This window comes from Myotis lucifugus, unplaced genomic scaffold (genome assembly GCF_000147115.1).
Source record: "Myotis lucifugus unplaced genomic scaffold, Myoluc2.0 scaffold_137, whole genome shotgun sequence".
NCBI lineage: Eukaryota > Metazoa > Chordata > Mammalia > Chiroptera > Vespertilionidae > Myotis > Myotis lucifugus.
In genome coordinates, this window is record NW_005871185.1 from 2,528,614 (window position 1) to 2,553,119 (window position 24,506).

Genomic DNA, 24,506 nt, shown 5'->3' on the forward strand with positions numbered 1-24,506 from the left:
CTCAACAAGAGGAACTGAGTCTTGATCATAGCTCATCTTTTAAGTTTTGTAGCCTGGCACACACAGGCACTTGACAGATTTGGTAATCATGAAAACTTCCCCTAAAAAAGATATCACATGAAAAAAGAGGGTAGTGAGGGACAGAGTAAAGAAATGAGCAATTCTGGTCTGTGTACAAAACCCACCATCAAACCCTTACACTTTCCTTTATCTTTTGAGCCCCAAACACAGCCAATCCAGTGCAATTTAAGAAAACATATTATATATATTCATTTTTTTAATTTGGGTTTTCATGTATGAGGTCTTAAAATTGAATTAATCATATATATATGTATATATATGCACATATATACACATATATATTTAAATTTTCTGTATATTATCATGTTTTAACACCTTAAAAAGCCTGGAGAGCAACTGTCCCTCTCTGGGCTAACCAATTCTTAGAGATAGCAAAGGGCCAACCAGGGAGCCGGTCTTTGAAATGCAAACTAACCAATCCAGAGCCCTAACCCCTTTCTCTGGCCCATGGAACCCAGGAGACAATATTTCTCTGCCTTAATCATTCCAGGACCAGGTACTAGGCAACTAGGGACCAACCCTATAGTCCAAAGCCCACTGAAATCATTCACACTAACCAACGTAAAACTATTCACCCTTTCCTGCCTTGCTTTTTCCTATGGAAACCCCAATAAAGACCGTGGCTTGGACTCTCTCCTCACTCTTGCTTCTGCTTCCCCACCAAAACCTGGTGTTTCTCCTGTGGCCCTGAGAGACATGCTGCAGCTTCCTGTCTGGAACCTGTGAGTAGTAAAATCTATTTTCCTTTGACATTCCAGTCTCTTAAATGTCATTCAGTACGCTGCACTATTCACCATCAGACCTTAATAATGTCCTGGGGCAACATATAACATAAATGAAACACACTTACACTGCATTTAAAATATGACTATTTTATTCAAGAAGTCAGTGGGAGCCAAAGATCTCTCTGTTGTACCTTGGATAAATCTGGAGAGCAACACTCCAGCAGATGCTAAACTGCTTTTATCTCAAGAGTATTGCCAGGATTGCCGAGCAGTCAGTGGTAGGTTATTTCAGTTCGGATAACCTTGGCCTCCAGCTATGGGATTTACTTCCTTTTAATTGGAAACAGATCAATTCAAATGACTTTGTAGTTGATCTGCTTGCTCCTATTTTACTCCGTGAGTGGTCGTTTACCTGCTGACCATCAGTCATTGTAGGAGGAGTGACTGGGTTACACTGATGGATGGGACTAGCCTGGCCATTCCTGATCACAAAGCTGCTGCTCTCACTTGGTCCCTGGATAGAGTAGCCTGTCCTATATATGAAGAATGGGTCCTGCCAGGTACATTTCTATCCTGCACACTAACTCTACCAAAACTTAAAAGTTATTTATAATTTATTTGAAAAATATATTCCAACATCTTTAGTGATTTCACGTAGTTTACCAAATAAAGTTGGAGTTCTTTGTCCTGATATTTGAAATCCTCTAAAATGTGGCGCCAACCTACATTTTCAGCCCTCTCTTCCCTTCTACACCCAATCTTCTGCTCTAGACCAAACCTAGCTGCAAAATCAGAATCACTTGAGCAACATTTTTAAAAAGAAATTCCTCCTGGACCCCATTTCCTAACTGAGTCAGTATTTGGAGTGAGGAGGGGGCCTGAGTGTCTGAGTTTTTATTCTAATTTATAAAGAGTACCAATCTAATAGAAAAATAGGCGAAGGACACTAAAAACAAAATATAAATGCTGCGTAATTATATGAAAAGGTGTTCAGTCATATTCATAAACAGAGAAATGCCACCCAACACTATACTACAACACCATTTTTCATATACCACATTGGCTAAAATCATTCACAAGTTTGATTATATACTCCATGGACAGTTTTGGAGAAACAGACAGTTATACATTGCTGATGGGACTGCAAAAAGAGAGAGCTTGTATAGAGAGAAATCTGTTCTTATCTACCAAAAAGAAATACATTTTCCATTTGGTCCAACAATCGTACTTCTACAAATCTACTGTAAAGATATACCCATATACATAGAATGACAAATGTATGAGGCTATTAATTGTGAAATTGTTTATAGAAAATACTGAAAAAATCCAAGTGTTTATCAACAAGGGGACTAAAATAAACTATGGTAGAATAAATCTCACAATGGCTTAATAAAGAATGTGAAAGATCTCCGTAAATTCAAAAGGAAAGATCTCCAGAAATATATTTAATTGAAAAAAAGCAGAACAGCATATATAATATACTATATTTTGTATTAAAAGAAGGGGAATATAGGTATTTATATTTATTTGTATTTGCACAAAGACATTCTAAATGAACAAATAAGAAATCATAAAAATACCTATGGGGGCAGGCGTACAGAGTAAAGGGGCCAGAAATCGGTGTAAGACTTATCTGTGTATATCTTTTTATGACCTCTGAGTTTGGAATAAAAAAAAATGTACCATTAAAACAATTTATTAAAAACCAAAAGAACCTGAATAGAATCATCAGGTACCAAAAAAATTTACTTAGTTTCAAGGCACCTCTCTTAAATCCACCCACTTTTAAAAATTCTGATATTTATAATACCTTCTCTGATGGTGGCACCACATTCTTCAAACACTTCAAGCATTTGACTTATGGGGCACTTTACACTTCTTGATTATCAGGGGTTGATCTTGACACTGATACGCTGGATGCTAGAAGCAGCTGAGGGCAGTGGAATGGGATGACTAAACAAGTTAGGAGACAGCCTCTCTAGCCTCCAGGGCACAGAGTGATTGATAATCAAAGACTGAATAAACAGAGGAGGACAGGGCAGCCAGTGTCTGGAAATCTGCTCACTCACCCAGCCTTGCCTCCCAGCACAGGGTGACAGAGTCTAGAGAAGGCAGCTGCCAGACAGTGTCACCAGAGATGAGAGGGGGAGTTGGGGCAAAGGGTCAATTTTTTTCAGGTACTCCTGAGGGAAAGCAGCATTTCTGCATTTTTATGGATCCTGATGGTTGTGAAACTTGTCGAAACTTGTCCTTAAAGAACAATCCTCTTCAACAGGATCAAAATCAGAGAGTATTTTATGCTGAAATGTATTCTTTTATATTTTTTTTTTAGAAATTCTCCTATGAATTCCATATTCCATCCTAGATGGACATTTTATTTTATTTTTTAAATATATTTTTATTGATTTCAGAGAGGAAGGGGGAGGGAGAGAGAGAGATAGAAACATCAATGATGAGAGAGAATCATTGATGGCTGCTTCCTGCACACCCCTTACTGGAATTGAGCCCACAACCCAGGCATGTGCCCTTGACCAGAATCAAACCCAAGACCCTTCAGTCCCCAGGCCAATTCACTGAGCCAAATTATCTAGGGCCTACATCGACATTTTAAATGCCACTAGCAATTAAGAATGCTTTTATGTGTTAGGTCATTCTAAACCCTCCCATATAACACTCTGGGCTGGCAAAAACAGATGGGCTTATGCTGCACTGGAATTTGCTCAAGCCTGGATAACCTTTGTTAAGCTGATGCCTGAAATCTTCAGGTACGTTTCCTGGTATTTGTAGGTCTATCATCTATAGTTCACATACATTTAAGAAAATGGGGCAGGTGGGAGGACAGCTCACACTGGAATTGTATGTGGGCCTCTATTTTTTAGGTCCAGTAAAAGCCTGGAAGAGTCCAGAGTGCTTGATTTATTTTTAAGGAAAGTAAGGCCATCTGATAGATTTCCAGCTGAAAATTGGTCAAGGCTGGAGTTTGGTTCACTGAGACCATGAAGCACGCCAATTCCTACTTTCCCATGGCTGACTCCCAGTCTTGGCTGAAAGTACTATGGCCTTTCCTATAAGGGTAACCTGGGACATGACACAAAGACAGAAAGGCCTTCCAGGAATTAAGTGAGGAACAAGATAAAAGCACCCCAAACCACGTCCAAGCTGCCATTCAGTGACAGGCAAACACCCAAATCACAATACCCGACTTCTAATAGGGCAAAAAAGAAAACCTCAGTCCCTCTACAGTTCATATTCAATCCAGATGTCTAGAAAATAGCAGGATTAATGCTAACATTTTGCCAAGGCAGCAACAGATGCTTATAACAGAACCATATAGAGGATGAGGTAGGAGACATAATGATTTTCCCAAACATCCCTCAAATAAGGCATGAGAATTCTTTGTGTGAGAGTTCGTGGTTAACACATTTGACATCGGGAACACCTGGGGAAGAATTTTCATCACCAGCCAGAACCCGTTCCTGCACTGGATTCAATACCTACTTCCTCTCTAGACATCTGGATCATAATTGAGCTCGCTGGCTCATGCTACTATTTGAAAATCCAGGAAGCAAATGGTTGAATCCTGTTAACCACTGAACATGTGCCTTTGGGGTATTATCACCAGGAGTAGTAATACAGCCTAACCTTGCAGAGCAGGTGTGAGGGTTCACTGTCAACATTCTGTAATTAGCAGAAAACGATTATAAGCATTTTTCAATTATAGGTGCTCTACTCCCTATGACAGCTCACTGATCTCCAGATGCCTGCCAGAACCAATGGTGGTGATGATGACCACAGTAATAGTGCTCATTATGTGACCACTATTTACATACATTACCTTATTAAAATCTTACCATGCCTGGAAATACAGATAGCTATGTTCTAAGCTGAGAATTAGGAAGTAGCTTGGCCCAAGATGTTCACACAACAAAGAGGTAGTGACTGTGTTTTTGAAATGGTTTGTTTGACACCACAACTTCTTTTGTGTCTTCTGTTTGTATGCCTGTTGTTTCAGTTAAGGTAAGGACATTGAGTTATTGTTGTTGTTCCCCCTGCCAAACACACACACACAGCACATCCACAGATAAATCACTGATCCACAATGGTTTAGGGTGGGACATTGGGAAGGATGCTTTTAATTTTCCTTTGGATCTATGTCAAGAGGGGAAGGTGAGCTAATGAAAGAGAATGTATAACTGAAACTTCCTACCTGAATACATTCTAGAGATCTACTGTACAACATGTGCCTAAGGTTAGCAATACTGTACTATGAACATAAAAATCAGGTCCTGTTTTTACCACAATAAAATATGACTTAGAAAGCTAGACCATATTAAAAACCAAATTGACATTATCATGACATAATTATGACTATGTGTTCAATTATACCAAGTACACAATTATACTAAGTAAGTATACTAAGAAGTATACAATTATACTACGATCACATGACAGAAAAATCTGTGAGCTAATGTGTTATATGTATTGAAGTTAAATGTTAATTAATGGGGAAAGTCTGTTTTACATCCTTTCAGATGTTTTCAGATGTAATGTATTTCATGAAAAACATACAGAATATACAAATGGTAGAATAGGAAGGATTTTCTTTATAGTTAAATGAAAATAAAAAAGTAGAGAATGCATGTAAGAAAAAGGTTTTTAAAAATAAACCCCTGCCCTAGCTGGTTTGGCTCAGTGGATAGATTGTCGGTCCTTGGACTGAAGGTTCCAGGGTTGGATTCTGGTCAAGGGCATGTACCTTGGTTGCAGGCTCGATCACTGGCTCACTAGGTAACTAATTGATGTGTCTTTCTCACATCGATGTTTCTCTCTGTGTCTCTCCCCCTCCCTTCCACTCTCTCTAAAAAAAATCAATGGAAAAATATCCTCAGGTGAGGATTAACTAACTCAATAAAGCTCTAGAGATGTAATAATTAGAGAATAAATGGGTGGGGCAGATTTGGGGCTTCTGACTGAGGCGTAACTACTCACAGTAAGTCTTTCAACGTTCAGGGGAACTGCAATGAGTTAGATCTCAGCTGCCCAATGACACTTCAAGAGTCCCACACACATCATTAATATAAAAAATTGTGAAAACTCTACATTCAGCCAAATTCTTCTGCTTTCCAAAGGACTTGGGCAGAGTTCAGTCCATATTTCAGTGACTTTTCATTTATCTTAACAGCTTCTTTCAGCCCTGGTTAATTCCCTCCCCAGCCTTGCCAGACTTAAGTAGTTCAAGGGTCTGGCAGGTCCCTATCTGTGAGTGAGTTGCCTGCAGCATGAAGGCTGCAGGAAGATCAGATGACATTATTCACAGGCAAGAAGACTCAGAATCCAGAAGAAAATTTCTGAATACCTTTCTGGTTCTCCCCCTGCTATATACTTCTCTCTTTTTTCTCCACCTTACTGGCTTTCAAACCATGGAGCACTTGCGTATTTTTCATTTTAAAGTGCCAAAAACTTAAACCAGAACCATCGGAAATGGTTACGCAAATAAACGTGAGGCACAACTAAACTTTGTTGCCTCAAGGAAAGAGCCTTCTGAATATCTGGTTTCCTGTGATTCCCCACCGACCTCTCCCATACAATTTGTCCCATCTTAGCTAAGAGAAAAACAATAACATAATTAAAATGGTTAAGAGAACCTAGCTGGAAGTGGTCGATTTTCATGGTGCTGTTGTTGACAGGGCCAAAGATGGTGATCACAGAGATTTTCCTGGTGGCCATCTTGCAGAAACTTTCCAGATATTCATCTCGCTGTTGCACATACATGTTGTTCTCAACCTTAGGAGCGGTGATCAGCTGGAGGTGGGCGAAGGCAAGCAAATATTAATTCATACTGATAGTTTTACACTGAGGAAAAATCCAAAGGGATGACTTGGAATACAGGGCTGGTAGTGACTGACACCAAAACTAAATTAAACTAAGTTAAGCTAAGCTAAGCTAAACTAAACTAGACTACATGGATTTGTTGGACAGTTAGCATAATTAGGGCCAAAAGACTGTTTGTAAAGGGCTTTTATTTTTAAATGGCTCCAGGAAGCTTAGATTTTTCTCCTCATTTCTACTATTTAGATTCTTTATTAGTGTCCAAGTGTCTTGGTTTTCTCACTTGTGAACTCTGCACAGCAGAACTTATTGTGCAAGGCTGTTGTGGGCACTGCATAAATACTTGGCATGTAAAAACTGCTTGGCGAATCTCCCTTATCCTCATTGGCTGCTCTGGCATTTGTGAATTGAGTGGTTACTACTATTATTTCATGTCTCACAGGGTTGAGAGAGTTTCATAGCCAGGCCTTAGGCACTCTGGAACAATCGACGGCTGATGTCTGCTATGAACACTGTCTATTCATCCTTTGCTAACTCATCACTGGGCTCAGAAGTCAGCCTCTATACATGTTCTCCCATTTGACGACATTCAAATATATCAGCCACTTCTCTACTTACCCATCTAACCTTATAAAATAATTCTGAAGTCTGTCATGTGGCATTTCTCAGGGGAGAAGTTACCATACTGCAACCTCTTTCAAACTCTTTCTCAAAACGGTTAATATCTGGTCCCAACTTGATCCTGCTGTTTATTTTTCTCTGTGAGATGTTTATTGCTTCCTGTACGCTTTCCCTTCTAAGAATTGTCTATGCTTGACAAAATACTATCCCTCATGGAAATCAAGATGTGTTCAATAGCTTTAGAGCAGAACATTAACAAAGGTTTTCTGGGATAAACTTATATAATTTTCTCAGATTGTTATTTATTTTAAGTAGACATGATTTCATTTATTTTTTATTTTGTGTTTATAAGCATGTTCAATTGGATGTGATGGGTAGCATATGCTTGTTTAAAAAATGTAATTTCCCAAAAGGAAAAATAATCAAATTTATTCATTGATTCATACTTAGCCTTAAAACAGACTTAAGGTGGCTATAAAAAGAGACAGTAATGGCATTTTGGGTTTGTTTGTTAGTTTTTAATTAGCTATATGACATCTGAAAATATTTGCTTTGGTGTTTATGGTAGCCCAAATCTTGGGAGTTTTATTTTCAGTTGGGATGTTTTATGTTTTTCTTGCTGGTTATTCTTTGCTCACAAATATACTATTTTGAGATAAATAAAGTGAATGTTTAAGTGAGAACACAAAATAGTCAAAACAAAGGTAAGATTTACTGGTCTTGATTTTGCACTCCCTACTCTAAATGAAGGATAAGCCCATGTTTAGAATATGTTTAGAGGAGTCTCCAGGGCACAGTTGCCCAGAAGCTAAATGACTGATACTTATCTGCCTCTATAATTTCAAATCCATACACAGACTCCACTTTACTCATCTCACACTTTGTCATGAAGCTTTAAAGTCCACGGGCAGACCATGATATGACAGAATTTCAGGAGTCCTCAAAATGCCCTCTGGTCTTCTCCCCCTTGTACCTAAGTGAGAATTTCACACAACATATACAGAACCTCATCCTCCATCTGGAAGTTTCTCCTAGGGATCTGTGAACATTGTAGTCTTAGGCCAATGGATACCCAGTGAGAATCACACTATAATAAACCAGGAGCTCTAATAATGTTTATTTTCACATTGGGACCTTTGCCCAAGGGTGCTTTAACCCACCTTGAGGTGACATTCATCTTTCATGACTCATTTCCCAGTTTCTGGCACTCAGTGATCTTGCCCTAGGCTCTCTCTTGCTAACCTTTCTTCCTACTCTCCTTATGTGCCCTCTTCACCCATAGCCAGACCATTCTAAATTACAACATGAAAGAAATCTTGGCAGAGTGACACAGAGAAATGGTGATTATAAGTCAAAGTTGGAGGGTCTGCATTTTAATCCTTATTCAACTTGTGGCGTCCATGTAATCTTCATAAGGTCATTTAACCTTTTGAACATTACTTAGTTTCTCATCTTTACAGTGAAACAACTTCCCTGCCAACCTCACAAAATAGTGAGAAGACTGAACAAAAATAAATAAAAATATGTGTGTAAGGCTGTGTGTGCCCAAGTACCATACATGTATGTCGCCTCTGAATAGTTCACCCACATTCTTTCCTCTGCCTTGGCCTATATTGCCCCTCCCACCCAGAAAACCCTCTGGTCCCCTCCAACTTATCTGATGCTGAGACATTCTTCAAATGCAGCATCCTCCCTAAAGTCTTTTCTATTTCTCGATGATCACTTCTTCCTTTTAATTACTGTTCTTAGAGTCTGCCCTGTCCACTTGGAATTTATGAATTACCTTGGTTTACTATTATACTTTATGCTTCTGGCATTGAAGCCACTGCTGTGCCCATGGTTGGTAGGAAAGCAAACTCTGGCCCACGTCCCCCAGGTTACATGGATCCTTCCAGCCAGGAGAGGGGAGCCCCTCAGAAACACAGTGGTCCCCTGCCTATGAGTGTCTAGCTGCAGCCCACAACCCAGTTGGTTTAATCTGTTCCTCAAGTTCACATCAGGGAAAGTAGAAGAGGCTGATCAGCTGAATATATTTTAAGGTTTCTTTTTCTGTGTTTTGACATCTTCATCCAATTAATTTTCTAGTTTGGCAGCATTTCAAGCAGTACTTAAAATGGTAACCATTTCCAATCCCTTCTTCCTAAAGAGAGCATCCTAGGACTTCAGTAAACATTGTCTGGTACTTGGCCTCTTTCCAGTTCGTTGGCGATAAATCAGGGCATGTCTCATGAATTTAGAACTGTGTTATGGCTCTTTTTCATGTTTCTGTTCCAACAGTGTGTTGGCACAAGGAGCCTCAGAGTATAATGAAGCCAGTTTACATTAATAAAGGGAGCAAACAGGAATGGGAAATGCCAGGGGGAAGGCATTTTAAGTCTCAGATTATTCTACATATTGTGTTAGGCTAAAAACACTAGACTTTTATAAAATTCTGGAAAGTAACACTTAAGGTAGTCGTCTGCCTTAGTAAACCAGAGCTTTATATCCTTTTCTAAAATAAAATCAATTAAGTATATTGCTATTCCAATATCCAGATTTCTGAAGTAAGGTTGAAAGTATTAACCCACTTGAATTACCAGAGCTTCAAAGAATGCTTAAACTTGAACTTGAATCTCTGCAATTCAGCACCATGAATCCTCTTGTTAATTGACAATTAGGTAGATTCTTGGCACAAAATGATGGTTTGTCAACTATACTCTACATAGTCCAATGTTTAAGTGATAAACAGCTTATTTATATTCTCACCATTGTCACCCCCACACTGACACCAGCCAGTCTGAGGGATTAGGTTAACTGGGATTCAATCTATTGTTCTTGACTGACTGCCGGGGAAGCCAGCGAGTTGAAGTGCAGAGACTTAGGTGGGTATTCCAGGCAGAAACTCTACATTGGTGCTTCGCACAAATGTTGACAACTGGTATGTCTTACCATTTATCTGAGTAATTTAAAGTGTTAAATGAATTTTTAAATATCTGTGTCGACTAATTAACAGGGAAGTTTCCCCTTCACTTTATGGCAAATGCCCATATTCACTCCACAGGAATGGGGGAGTGGCTTGAGCATGAGCTTTAAAATCAGACATACCTGAGTTCTAATTCTGGCTTTGCGGTATATTAACTGTTCACCTTGGGAGCCTCAACCTCTCTAAGCTTCTGTTTCATTGTCTGTAAAATGGAGTTAAGTCTTTCTTCAAGGGGTTGTCGTGAAAATTAAACCACACAGTCTCAAATAGCTCCTGGCAGGATGTGTCCTTTTTCTTTGACAGACTGAGAGGCAGGGGGGTTGAAGAAATGACTTCATGCCCAAGAAGAGGACACCTGGGTCCCCCTGTAGCTCCTTTGAAGGCTTCTAGGGTGCTGTTCACCCAGCCACAACCTACACCATTGCTGCCAGTGTTTCCCTAACTAATCGCTTAAGTAGAGGTTATGTGATGTTTTCACATCTAAAGAATGCTATTAATAAATGCAAAGCATTGGAGGTTTGTGATAAATTGTAACAGGGTACCAGGTTACTGAAACGTTGGGAAGATAAGCTCAAAGACCAGCACAGTTTCTTACAATTCAAACCTCATTTAAGTTTGAGCTCACTTGTGAGACTGAGGCTAGGTAGAGGTATATGTTGTCAGCTGTACTTGCACAAAATGCAAAGCCTTAATGAATATTAATTGAATCCCCAGATTCCTGAATAACATCAGCCATGTTAGATGGGGAAAATGGGTGGAAAAACAATCAATGGCACCAACTAGGTCTTTCACCCAGAAACACAAGTCTCCTCTCTGTCTAGTCAAACAGTCTTTTCTCTCCATCTTTCGATATTGCATCATGTTTATTTCATCTTGTCTTTTCTAATCCATTCTTATTTTAGATGTCATTAGCTATTTAGAAAACACAGTTCTGATACAGTCATCAGCTGAGCACACGGGGATTGCAAGACTAAAATGCCTCTTGTTGGGGCTTTCTGTGTAATAACAAACCCAGGCCTCTCACCAGCCACCAAGAGCAACGTTGCCATGAGCAATCCCAGCTGGTTTCTGTTTTGCCTCAGATGACATCAGCAGAAGCTGTCATCTGAGTTTCATTTGCTAGAAATTTATGATCAGGGATACCGTTAAAAGCAGAAAAGACCCAGCTGGGCTTTCAAATCTCTGACTAAGGGAGTGGAGAGAAAGGGAGGGAAATAAAAGGCATGACTAATACTAGGGATATGTATAAAAACCCCTTTCTTTTGACTCATAAACTAGCGGTAATGGAAGTATTTACCCATAGGTGCACAATTGCAATCCTGACAGTTTACCCATGATTATTTTTGCCTGGTTAAAACCTGACCATGAGGAACACTTTGCCTGCCCTGTTGGCTAAATGGCAGGATTGGGTGATGTGCTTTAGCAGGCTGGACAAAGTCCCAGGTACTCAGGACGAGGGCAACAGAGCACACCACGAATGCTTTCTCTCAGCCCAAAGAGAGTAGTTTTCCCCCCATGGGTTCTCTGGCAAACATTCAAGTACCAGGTAGGGTTCTACTCTGAAATCAGTGACTCTCTTGGTTCTACTGGAACATTCCCATTTAAATTTATATACTCTGGGAATAACCAAGTAGCTGTTAAACTATTCTGGCAACCTATCCTCTGCTACCCTTAGTTTATATAGTTACTTTAAGTCTCTGGTTAAAACGAGTAACAACATACATACAAAAAAATAACACACACACACACACACACACACACACACATATACACACACAAAACCTGTAGAATCAATAAAAACTTGGGTTTTGTTCTAACACATAAATACACTATTGATGGGACAGCTAAGAGGATTTAGGGGCATGCCCCGCCCATGATAAATACCACAAGGGACTCTGCTCTAAATTACAAATCAAATGCATATTTAAACTTTTGAAACCACTAAAGATAGATGGGTGCCAGAGTCTCTCTGGCTCAGATCATTAATCACAATTTAGGCCAGATTGGAAAAAAACCCTTAAAAGCCCTCTGAGCAATACCCTGAGAGAAGGATGCCTAGCTTGTTTGGTGTGGAAAATGCAGGGTGTGGAGTCACTTTGTGCCTTCAGTAGGATAGATGATGTTCTCAGTGCCATGAGATGGTGCCTGACACCCAGGTATCTGAGGGAATCATTCTTGATGAATAACACCCAACATTAATTCCTGATCTTTTTCTTTAAAGTAATTGTATAGTACTCTTTTCCTCTTTGACAGCCTGGAGTAGAATGACAGCATTAAGAAGCTAGGGGCAAAATCCACTAGAAAAGTGGGTAAGGAAACTTGGATAGAAGAAATCATGTTCCCTTTGCTGATGAGAAATGCCCTTACCTTTAGGATGGGGCTAATTCCTGTCCGACGCCCTTTTTCTGGGGTTTGACAAAATGCTGTTGTTATTCTTTGGATGGTGGCAAGTAATGGTCAACTAGATAGCTACTGAGATATAACTGTGACTCACTCAATCCTAATGACACTCAGAAAAAGAGACAAAGTAAAAGCAAGGACTTCTTGTCTCCTTTCTTACACACACACACACACACACACACACACACACACACACACGTTCATGCTCATTTTATAGAGTCTCAGCAACTGACATCTGGACTCCACGTTCAGATGTGTCTTTAGGGTATCGGAAATTAGAACAATTAATCCAGCTCCTCACACTCCATCCTTTTGGCCTCCTACTGGTTGGGCAGTGATGGAAGAGACAGCCTTTAAGGGATGAACATTTCAGACAGCTGATTTAAAAGCATTCATGAGGGTCACATCAAAAAGGGCCCCTCCCCACTCCCAGTCACACCTACTCTCCACCGAGGCTGCCTTACTTTCCCCTTTGAGTTTTCCAATTCTTGATATAGACCTAATAAGGGGGGGCGGGGGGGGGCGGAGGAGAAACCTTGTTTATTTCCCCGTACACATGCTTCTGGTTTCTCAGATCATGAAGAGAGAAACCCTTTTCCTAAGTTGTGACCAGAGTCAGTGCATACCATTTTAGGAACTGCTTCATTCTATTGTTATTCATTGAACTTAGTAAAATGGAGCTGTATCCAGAACCATCCCTTGGAAGAGAGGAGTAGAGATGGGGGATGGGGACTGAGGGGTTTGGGGGAAGCCGGCCACAGGTGCTTCCCTGGGTTCATGTCTAGGGTCCCCTGGCCGATGACTCTGAGTCTGTGTGAGAAAGTTCACAGCCCTTCCCTGACACACCTCCCGATCAGTTATATCTCCACACCGCACAGGGTCAGCCAGGGACGGCCCTCCGGCACTGCGATTTCAGAAAAGCAACACACCAACCGTGAACACGCCCCGCGCAGCCCCCAGAGCAATGCCAAGGAGAAGGTTACTTACCAGGAGCCTTCGCTTGCCTTCGAAGGAGCCCAGCAGGTCGGCCACCAGCTTCTTGGGACTCGGCGCGAAGTCCTTGGTGGTGGGTTTCAGGGAGCCGTCCTGCTCGGCGGGGCCCGCCTTCTTCTTCTTGCTCTTCTCCTTCTCCGGCCGGCTCTTCTTCTCCGCCTTGTCCTTCTTCGCTTGCTTTTCACTCTTGAGCAACTTGTCTGCCTTCTCACTCTTGGCCTTTTTCTTCTTCTCCTTCTCGGGTTTCTCCAGCTTCTCGTGCTTCTTGGACTCCTTCGCTTTCTGCGGGGGGACGTTCCCCACCTGCAACTCCTCCTCCAGCTGCGAGGCCGTGGGCCGGCTGGGGTCATACTTGTCCTCGTACTCGTTGCTGAGGATTTTGTCTTGGGCTTTCTTTTTGGGGGGCTTCCCCTTGGCTGGCTTGTGAGGACCCGGCCCCACGGGGGGGTCCCGGTGGCCGTGCTCCCGCCGGTCGGTGCGGTTGTCCCGGGAGCGGCCCGGGGCTGCCCTGGTGCTGTGCGCCCAGGTGGGCGCGGGCGAGGCCGGGAGGCTCTCGGCGCTGCTGATCTTGCCGGGCCTCCGGGTGCTCTGCGGCCTCTCCCGCGGCTGCTCCCTCCGGGGGGGCGGGTAGAGATGCTCCGAGGCTACGGCCCCCCTGGTTGTGGTCACCTCGGCCGTGGCTGGGGGCCTGTGGGCATCTGAGAAGGGGTGCAGCCGGGGCGTCCAGGGCCTCTGCGTGGTGGGAAACGCCGTGGTGGTCGTGGGTCTCGCCGCCGCCGTCACCACCCGCGCGGTGGCCCGAGTGGCCGTGGGGACGGGAGCGGGAGGCAGGGTGGTGGCCCTGGGGGTCGGGGGCGGCGGCGGAGGCGCGGCCGTCGTGGGGGCCGGCTTCCTGGGCACCTTCACCCGCGTGTCCCTGGTGGGTGGCACGTGCGCCCGCCTCAGGTCCTCCTTCCTCTTCTCGCTGCTCGGGCCCGGCCGCCCCGCGCCCCCGCCGCCCGTTCCCTCCTCCACCACCTGGCCCTCCACCCCCGAGGCCTTGCACTTCTGCACGAAGCCCTTCTGCCGGACCTTCTCGATCCTGCGAATGGGGCCCTGGTCGATGACCTCGTACATGGCCTCCAGCCGGACGGGGTACGGGTAGCGCTCCTCCACCTGCAGCGTCTTCTTCAGCAGCACCATGCCGAACTTGCCCCTCTCCAGCTTCAGGAAGCTCATGAGCTTGGGGATGAGGCCGGGGTCCAGCGGCTGCTCCAGCACGCGGCCCTCGCTGGTGATCCTGCGCACCTTGCCGCCCTCCTCGCCCGCCTGGTGGAACAGCACGATCTGCTGGATGTGCCTCTCCGCCAGCTCGCAGTACACGTCGTCCTTCAGGAGGCTCATCATCAGGCGGTAGTAGCCCTCCGAGGCGTGGGGGGCCGAGATGACCCACACGCGGTTCTTCCCCGCGAAGCTGGCCAGGATGTTGGGCGAGCTGGACCCCGAGGGGAAGCGCAGCATTCTGGACCGAGCCGAGGACCCCTCATCTCGGACCATCTCCCGGGGAGAAGCCCGGGCTGCCGGTCTCCGCTCCGGTCTCCCCCGGGCCCCATGGATGTCCAGCGGGGCCGGCGGGGCCTTCTCGTGAGCTATTCTCAGCACCGGCACGCTGCGCCTTCTTTGGAGAGGCTGAAGGTGTCCTTCTCCCGGCGTTCCCTGAGACCTCCCCGTGTGCCTCAGCAGCCGAGCGGGCCTTCTGTGGACTGGGGGGACCAGAGGCACTTTCTGTCCTCCATGGCCCCCTCCATTCATCGCCTGGGGGTGGGGTTCTGACCCACACACCAGCCACATGGCCACCAGCATGGTGAAACTGGGTCCCATTCTCCATGTCATTGTGCAATCCACTTTGAGAGGCAGCGAGGTCAAAGACAACAGGGGAGAGGAAGGGGAGAAAAGAAAGAAAATTATTTAATTGCAAACAGCTGGGCATTTTCCCTTTCTCCAATTTGGCCAAAGACTGAGGGACGGGAAGGGGTGGTTAGAGAAGAATAAGGAGGGAGGTCAGGGAATGGAAAATAGGATTGAGATCCTGTTACTTGTAAGCCCCTATAATTTGTCAGCACTGAGCAGAGACAGTTACATTGAGCAGGAATCCCAACTCGGTGCCCCATTCCGCGTGCTCGCACCCTTTCATCTGACTCTGATGCTCCAGAGAAAAGGCACACCGAGCACATTAATTATGACAAGAGTCTCATTGCATTTCTTCAAACAAGCAACAAAGAAACAATCACACCAAAGACAGAAAGGCTTGTACACTTACACTGTGGCTCATGGAGATGGAATGCCGGGGGTTAAAGCGCAATCTGAACTGTGATCCCAGGACAGTTTCCTAGATGAAATGCTTTTCCTCCCAACCCTCTGTCTCCTTCGCGAGGCTGGGGCGTGCTGCAGCTCCAGCTCCAGGCGCCTGTCCTGACCCGAGGGCTCAGCGGCTCTCTTCTTTTCTCTCAGGCTGTCTCTTTACCTTCTTGACAAGTAGGATGAGGTGACAGGAGCTGTCCTTTTACGTCTGTGCATCTCCATTTTTCTGTCGTTCCTGCTGGGTCTTGTGTCTGTGTGTGCCAATCCCTGTGCAAACGGACAGGAAGCCCCTGAGGCTCCCGCTTTGCTCTCTTTAGAGTTCCAGGATCCTTCTTATCACCCTTTCCCCCACCGTCTGGCTTAGTCCCTTTGTTTCCGAGCAGAAAGGCACTGGGATTGATATGTTTTCCAGGCTGAGGGAAAACACAGGAATGTGATGTTGAAAGTAGGCTTTTTCTCTTTCCCTGCGCCTCTCTCCTCCCTTTCTTCCACCCACCTTTTTTCCCCTCCTCGTTTCCTTCTCCTTGGTTTTCTTCTTCCTCTTGCCTGGATTCAGTCCCAGGAATGCCAGGACAACCTCAGTTTTTATCCAAACCAAACTCAAACAACAGCAGCCACTGGAAATCAAGGGAACTTCACTAAGAATTTAACAGATCAGCAAAACACCGCCTCCTTCCCATTTCAGCACGTCAAGAGTGGACTCGGTGAGGAGGGAGAGGCTGTTCTTTGGGAGGGGGAAAGTTTTGAAACACTACCCATCATCATAAATCACTTTAGAATAGGATGGCTGAGGACTTAACCCCTTCCATACCGAGTAATCAGGATATTCTCCCTCCCCGTCTGTACTCACACTGCACTTCGGGACGGGAAAATTCTCAGATTTCTGCTTGGTTTTCCTAGAGACAGATAATCATTTGGGTCAGGGTGCTTGGCTGCACACACAGAGATAGCATATATATATATATATATATATAGTTCCATGAATATATTTTTATCTTTTTCTCCCTGCTTCATGCATTTAGTTTGAGGTTGGAAAAGCCCATGGAAAACATGACTGGGTTGTTTTTATTTTATGCTAATTGGAGATCATATTACTGTATTCTTGCTCCTAATTTTCTCCTTGGCATGGAAGGAAGCTGGTAAAAGGTTAGAAATGCAGGCAATAGCTGTTGTTCCCCTGAGACCAGTCGGCCATTGCATCAGGGGAGGGGCACAGTTCTGGGTTCTGCCTAGAAATGGTAGGCTAAGACCCTCCTCAGAGGCATGAGTGTGTGTGTGTGTGTGTGTGTGTGTGTGTGTGTGTGTGTTGCTCTCCAAAAGCTTCAGGTATCTATAGGGCTTTAGACAATCCTTTGAAATAGCCATATCAGGTTCCACAGAGACTGAGGTAACTGTGTCCACCTCCTGAGTCTGTCATAGGGATTCAGCTTTTAGATGGGTGGAAAGGTGCCTCAGGTTATACAAACATTTTGTCCAGCTTTTCTAAGAGAATTCCATCGGTATGAATTACCAGAGACCGTGGTGAGCCAGGGTTCTCAGAATGCCCTTTGCAAACTAGGCCATGCCAGTGGCGACTCTCACAGAATAAAGCCTGGTCCTTTGTGGCTACCCCTTGATCAGCCCATCTCCAATGGATCATATGCCTTTCCTTCACATAAGCTCCCAGCACGGAATTGAAGACCTGTAGGGGGTTGAGGGGAAGGCACTCAGCCCACAGCTTGAGGACCAAGGGGTGCCCAGAGGGAAGGCCCTGCTGTGGAGCCCTCACAAACCCTTGTGATGGCAGCAACGAGGTGGGCTTCAGACACAGACCCTTTGTCCAGTCGGAGAAGGTGTTTCCTTTCATGGGCTTCACCTCTTACGTTGATCAAATGCCTGTGCTAAGTTATACAGCAAGCATGTCAAACTTGCGGCCCGCAGGCCGCATGCGGCCCACAATGAATATTTTTGCGGCCCAGCCAATATAACGATATGTAAGAAACATTTTAATAAAAATTTCGTAACTTAATTTTTACAATATCCTGTTATACATAATTATTAATAACAAACTACAACATTTGCTAATGACTGATTACTATAATCATGTTGCTTTCATTTCCTTTATGCACCTTATGTGCAGGCACACCATTTTTCTCCACCAATACTAGCAACAAATATTTTAGCAGCGAATTGCCATGTCATTAGTCTTGTACTTACTTGTTTGGTGCGCGCAACAGGAAATATTTCACTTTCCGAGAACAAGAAAAATAGGTTTATTTGCGTTACAATTATTCATTTGTGCAGTTAGTCAGTGTCTGGTAAGTTAATGTTCAAGAAAAAATATTACTTTTTGTTAAAATGTTCTATTATTCTATGTTAATGATTACTCATTTATTTCAGCCCTTTGTATTCAGCATGTCTCTATCAAAATAAACCTATGTTTCTATGAAAATTGAAGCTTTTGTTTTTTTTGCGGCCCACATAAACTTAAACCTTGTTTATTTGGCCCGTGTTAGCCTTTGAGTTTGGCATGCTTGTTATACAGTCCTGGATGTTATTTCCTTTCTCAAAACATAGTGTGTTCTGTACTATCCCTTTCAAGGTCTTTCCTCTTCTTTCTATTCTCCTTACTAATAACAACTATCATTTATTGAGCATTTTTAGGTGAGGCTCTGGGCTTGGCACTTTCATATATTCTTTTACCTAATCTTCCTAATATCCCTAGGAGATAGGTAGAATTATTCCCTACTCTCACACAAATATAAGTGATAGTGGTAAAATTGACCCACCTACAAAACATGTGTTCTCCTGCCTCCCCCTTTTATTTTCTTCCCACACTTTCTCTTACTTCTCTTCCTCTAATACCTTTTTATGTTTCCCATATTCATAGAAGAATCTCACTTGTTTACTCAACCAGAGCACTTATTATACTTTTAGAATCCTACTTTCCAGAGTAATTTTGTAGAAGTAGTTTTCACCTTTCTTTTTTTTTTTTTTTTTAAATATATTTTATTGATTTTTTACAGAGAGGAAGGGAGAGAGATAGAGAGTTAGAAACATCGATGAGAGAGAAACATCGATCAGCTGCCTCCTGCACATCTCCCACTGGGGATGTGCCTGAAACCCAGGTACGTGCCCTTGACCGGAATCGAACCTGGGACCTTTCAGTCCGCAGGCCGACGCTCTATCCACTGAGCCAAACCGGTTTCGGCAGTTTTCACCTTTCTTAATAGGTCCTTAAAGCCTTGTCCTTTTTCTTAAATATCACAAGTCTTCCACCAGCCTCCTGACAATGTGCACCACATTTGTCACCTGTGTACTAGTAAAGTTCAAATACAGACGCTTTAGTGACCAGGATTTGATTAAGAGGGGAAGCCAGCCCAACCCTGAGCTGTGTGTCTTCCTGGGAGCTTCAGATTTTCTTCCCTTCTGTAATTTTCAGCCACCAGATGGCGCGCTCAACACATATATGGGAGAGGACCTAATACTGCCATCTTGGTGTCTCCCTAATGCTTTCCCACCACCCACACAGACACACTGGCAAAGTGGGGATTCTCAGTGGGGCTTCAAATTGGGGCTTATAGTCCATTATTTAAAAGCCGTGTATTAAAAAGTCCCCTACTTAGACCTTTCCATCTTTTCTGTAACCTAAGAAACATTAACTAATTAGGGGAGAGAGAGAGAGAGAGAGAGAGAGAGAGAGAGAGAGAGAGAGAGATTGATTTATGCTGAGTCAAAGAAAGGTAAAATAAATAAAATTCAAAAGTGGATTTTAGAAATGCTAATTTTGGAATTCATTGACAAGAAACTACCTGACACTGGTTGCAGAGTAATTTGGAGGAAAGAAAGGCCAGAATGTGCAAAACAAAATTGCTTTAGAGATACAGCAATTTTGATGAAAATCAGAGTAAATTAAGGTGGCATCCAGAAGGGGGTGTGCTAACTGATCAGACCCACACTGACTAAGTCCTCAGCAACCTGGGACCAAGACTCAGGGAACTATGTCCCAGGCACCCTAGAGAAACCATGGTTTCTGTCACACAGAGTTTGTTCCCTTGCACAGAGTAACTCTTGGTGGGTGTTACGGAACTGGAATCAAAACATTGTTCTATTGCCTGAGGAAAATGTTTGCTTAAGAGGGGAATGGGGGGAAAGAAAAGGAGGCAAAATACAAGCTCTTCAGTGTGGTCTTGGAGGGAAACCACCTCTCCTGCTCTGTTTCCCCCAGCAGAGCCATTTTACCACACTTCTGTGGCAGAGACACAAACAATATTCAAGCTGAGGATAATGCTACATGCTTTTTCTTTCCATTTGCAGACTTTACTCAATGTCCAGTCTTAAGCCACACTTGTCTTTCAGAATAAAAAAGAATTCTCAGTATTCACAGAGTAGGACACACTGAAGAGATAAACTGCAAGGTCAAGGGAAAAGCCCACAATGACCATTTATTACTTCAGGATGCTGACACAGCCCAGAGAAGCTCTGAAAAAGGGTAACCTCCTCTGAAATGGCTTTGAAATGTCAACAGGTCACATTTAACCCAAAGTTGAAGGATATGTTTACTTTAAATAAATAAATAAATAAATAAATAAATAAATAAATAAATACAAAAGTTACCTGATAGAACAGTGACCAAAACTATTTGGAAGAACAGTTTTAATATTCTGTTTTATTCATTTGTTTTTAATTACTTTAGAGTTTATTGGAAAAATCTTGGAGGCACTTTTTTTCTAGGTGGAAAGTTGTTTAATTAAGAAGTTGTCAAACTCCTAATTAGAACAAATTGAAGGATCTTGCCCTAGCAGAGATTAAGGAGCTATTTAAATGAACTAATGGCTCCTTTAAAAATGTTTACATCAGTGATTTAAAGTTCCTATTTTCATTGGTTGCCATTCTGTGAGAGCAGTGTAAACTTGTGGGTGTATCGATTTGCTGCTTGGGAGAGTTGATTCTAGGCTGGGAAGAGATGGACAGTACGGGGTTCAAAGTCTTAACCGTTGGTCATTTAATGTATAAAAAAGATTTATATCAATCAGATTTGAAGGGACAATTTTGATTATGCTGCCCTCCATTCTCTTAGGGATAGCCAAGAAGAGTCGTGATCCATTTTCCTTCTCCCTTCTTTCAGCCTTTCTCTCAAAAGTTCTCCAAGAGTGCAGACTTTGTACCAGGGATGATAGAGAATCAGAGAGTCTCTTCCCTTTAGAAGCTCACAGTCCAGTGGAAGAGATAAACAAATACTAGTTAATTGTACTCTCTGCAGCAGCACTGCTGACTTTTCATTATGTAAAAGTCAGTGCTGACATGGCTGTAGCCAATGTGCACAGAGTGTATTCCTGTCCGAGGGGTTCGCTTCTTTGATGTTGGAGCAGGATTTACCCAGAAAGAGGCTTCCCATGGCAGCTACTGTGTGGCACCTGGACAATCTTGCATGGTTGTTCCCCTGGCCTCAGAGTTCACTCGTCCATAAGAGCCCAAGACACTCTGTCCGGCAGGATGTGCTAGATTGTCTGACAGTCCTCTCATTCTCATTTCCCAGTTCCCATCTTGCACCGGCCCTGCTAGGATTGCCTTGGCTTTCACTTCTTGTTTTTCTGTATTGACCTTTTACCCCAGGTTTTGATTGCATCACTCAGAACATCACCTGACATAAGGAGGGGTTAACCAACAAGATCCCAATACGTTCACTGAACACACATGTATTCAATGCCAGGCATTGCTCTTATTATGAGGAATATAATATGAATGATCTCCTGACCTCATGGAGCTTATATTCCAGTGGTAGAAAACAAGCAATAGGATATAAACAAAAACTATATATGCCTACACCTAGATACATGCTTGGGAAGCACTTTTTAAAAGGGAAGGGAGTGAATGGTGATGAAGAGAAGGAAGCCATTTTAGATAAGGGTCAAGTATAATGGTCCTAAGCGAAGCTAGGGAAGCCAGTCACTCAAGTAGTGGAGGGGCGAAGAACATTCCAAGTAGAGGGAACAGCAAATACACAGGCATTGAAGCAGGGATTGCTTCACAAGTGTGTCTCAGGAGAGTGATGCTGAAGGATTTTAAGAAAGGATGTAGCAAGACTTGATATATAAGTTAAAGGGATCACTATAGGTGCTACATGGGGAATAGAGTATGGGGCCAGAATGGCCATGGGAAGACCAGTTAGGGAGAGAATGTACTAGTCAAGTGAAAGGTATAGTAGCTTGATTTAGGGTGCCAGTAGCAGGGTAGGTGCAGAAAAGTCATCCTCTTTGCATTATGTGTTGAAGCCAGAGCTGATGGGAGTTGTTTGGGGCAGAGAATCAAATGTTTTGTCTGAAAATCCTGTCAGACATTCTGGCACAGAGCTTGAGCAGCCAGTTGGTACATGAGTCTGGATTTCAAGGAAGACTAGGGCTGGAATTATAACATTGGAAGGCTATTTAAAACATGAGGCTGGATAAAAGTTACTTAAGGAGTGAGTACAGGCAAAGATGAAGAGTCCTCCCACCTGGGGAACAACCTTTAGAAGATGAGAAGAGTAAAGGATGTGGAGGAGGAGTGACTGCTGTGGTGGGAGAAAGGAAGGAGCACATGGTGGTTTTCACTTGCCCACAGCTTGAACAACATGTCACCTCTGACCCTTTCTCCACAGGTTCTTACCACATATCAACGTGCAGTTCATTCTTTAGTATCTGGGCCCTATACTATCTCTGTCACAGGATTTCCCCTAAAGCTCCAACATAAACCACTCACCTCTCTCTGAGAAGATATTTTGTAGAGCATCACTCTTCTGATTGTTTTGACCTTCAAATATGGGTTCTTGTTCTTCCAAAATCTTCAAGTTGATGAGAACATGGAGTAACTTTCCATTTAGTTTGCCTTTTTCTTTGCACCCTGCATATAGTGAAAGCAAAAAACTTTTAAGTGTGTACCAATCAAATACAGTTAGAAGAGTCAGCAAAACCCCAGAAGGCAACCCAACTATAACTTATCACTTTAAAGAAAGAAAGAAAGACAGAAGGAAAAATATCTACACTTCTATTGGCACTAGAGGGTCACTTAATCTCTATTTATTAAATACTAATAGTAGCAACAGAAGAAATAGCACTATAAATCATAAAAATTGAATCTTATACTTGCATTGAATTATGGAATTGTGAAATTGAAGTAAAGTATCTATCTCTCTATATAAAAGCCTAATATGCAAAGTGACTCCTTGGGAGTTCGACCAACCGGGAGTTCGATTGCTCATTATGACGTGCGCTGACCACCAGGGGTGGCACGGAACAAAGGAAGATCCTGGCTGGCAGCCAGCATCTGGGGAAGGGAGGCCCCAGCCGGCAGCTGACAGCTGCTAGAGACCCTACCCGTGCACGAATTTCATGCACTGGGCCTCTAGTTTTTTTTTTTTAATATTATCTTTATTGTTGAAAGTAATACAGATGCACCCTCCTTTTCCCCCCATTGACCCTTTCCAGCCCTTCCCTGCTCCCATCTCCCCAGGCCTTCACCAAACTATTGTCTGTATCCTTGGGTTATGCATATATGCATTCAAGTTCTTTTTTTAAAAAAATTTTGTTTTATTGCTTAAAGTATTACAAAGAGTATTATATATGTCTCCTTTTCTTTTCCCCCTCTTGACATCCCCCCAGCCTCTCCTACCCCCAAGTGTCCATTGGTTATGCTTATATGCATGCATACAAGTCCTTTGGTTGATCTCTTACCTCCCACCCCCCCAACCTGCCCCGGCCTTCCCGCTGAAGTTTGACAGTCTGTTCGATGCTGCTCGGCCTCTGTATCTATTTTTGTTCATCAGTTTATAATGGTCTTTATTATCCATAAATGACTGAGATCATGTGGTATTTTTCTTTTATTGACTGGCTTATTTCACTTAGCATAATGCTCTCCAGTTCCATCCATGCTGTTGCAAATGGTAAGAATTCCTTCTTTTTTACAGCAGCATAGTATTCCATCGTGTAGATGTACCACCATTTTTTAATCCACTCATCTGCTGATGGACACTTAGGTTATTTACAAATCTTAGCTATGGTGAATTGTGCTCCTATGAACATAGGGATGCATATATCCTTTCTGATTGGTGTTTCTGGTTTCTTGGGATATGTTCCTAGAAGTGGGATCATGGGTCAAATGGGAGTTCCATTTTTAACTTTTTGAGGAAACTCCATATTGTTGTCCATAGTGGCTGCACCAGTCTGAATTCCCACCAGCAGTGCATGAGTGTTCCCTTTTCTCCACATCCTCTCCAGCACTTGTCGTTTGTTGATTTGTTGATGATAGCCATTCTGACAGGTGTGAGATGATACCTCATTGTTGTTTTGATTTGCATCTCTCGGATGATTAGTGACTTTGAGCCTGTTTTCATATGTCTCTTGGCTTTCTGAATGTCCTCTTTTGAAAAGTGTCTATTTAAGTCCTTTGCCCATTTTTTTATTGGATTGTTTATCTTCCTTTTGTTAAGTTGTATGAGTTCCTTATAAATGTTCGAGATTAAACCCTTATGGGTGATAACATTGGCAAATATGTTCTCCCATGCAGTGGGCTTTCTTGTTGTTTTGTTGAGGTTTCTT

General features: G+C 43.1%; 1 protein-coding gene across 1 annotated transcript in view; it reads right to left on the reverse strand.

Moving 5' to 3' along the window:
- CCDC80 (coiled-coil domain containing 80) overlaps positions 1–16,702 on the reverse strand; it is a 35,617-nt gene extending 18,915 nt beyond the window's left edge. Inside the window, exons 1-3 of the mRNA XM_006094452.3 lie at positions 15,911–16,702; positions 13,606–15,494; positions 6,452–6,608 (exon numbers count right to left, since the gene is read on the reverse strand). Coding sequence (XP_006094514.1) covers positions 6,452–6,608; positions 13,606–15,483 — 2,035 coding nt within the window. The 5' untranslated portion in view covers positions 15,484–15,494; positions 15,911–16,702. The remainder of the gene's footprint in view (positions 1–6,451; positions 6,609–13,605; positions 15,495–15,910) is intronic.
- Between the last annotated feature and the right edge of the window lie 7,804 nt (positions 16,703–24,506).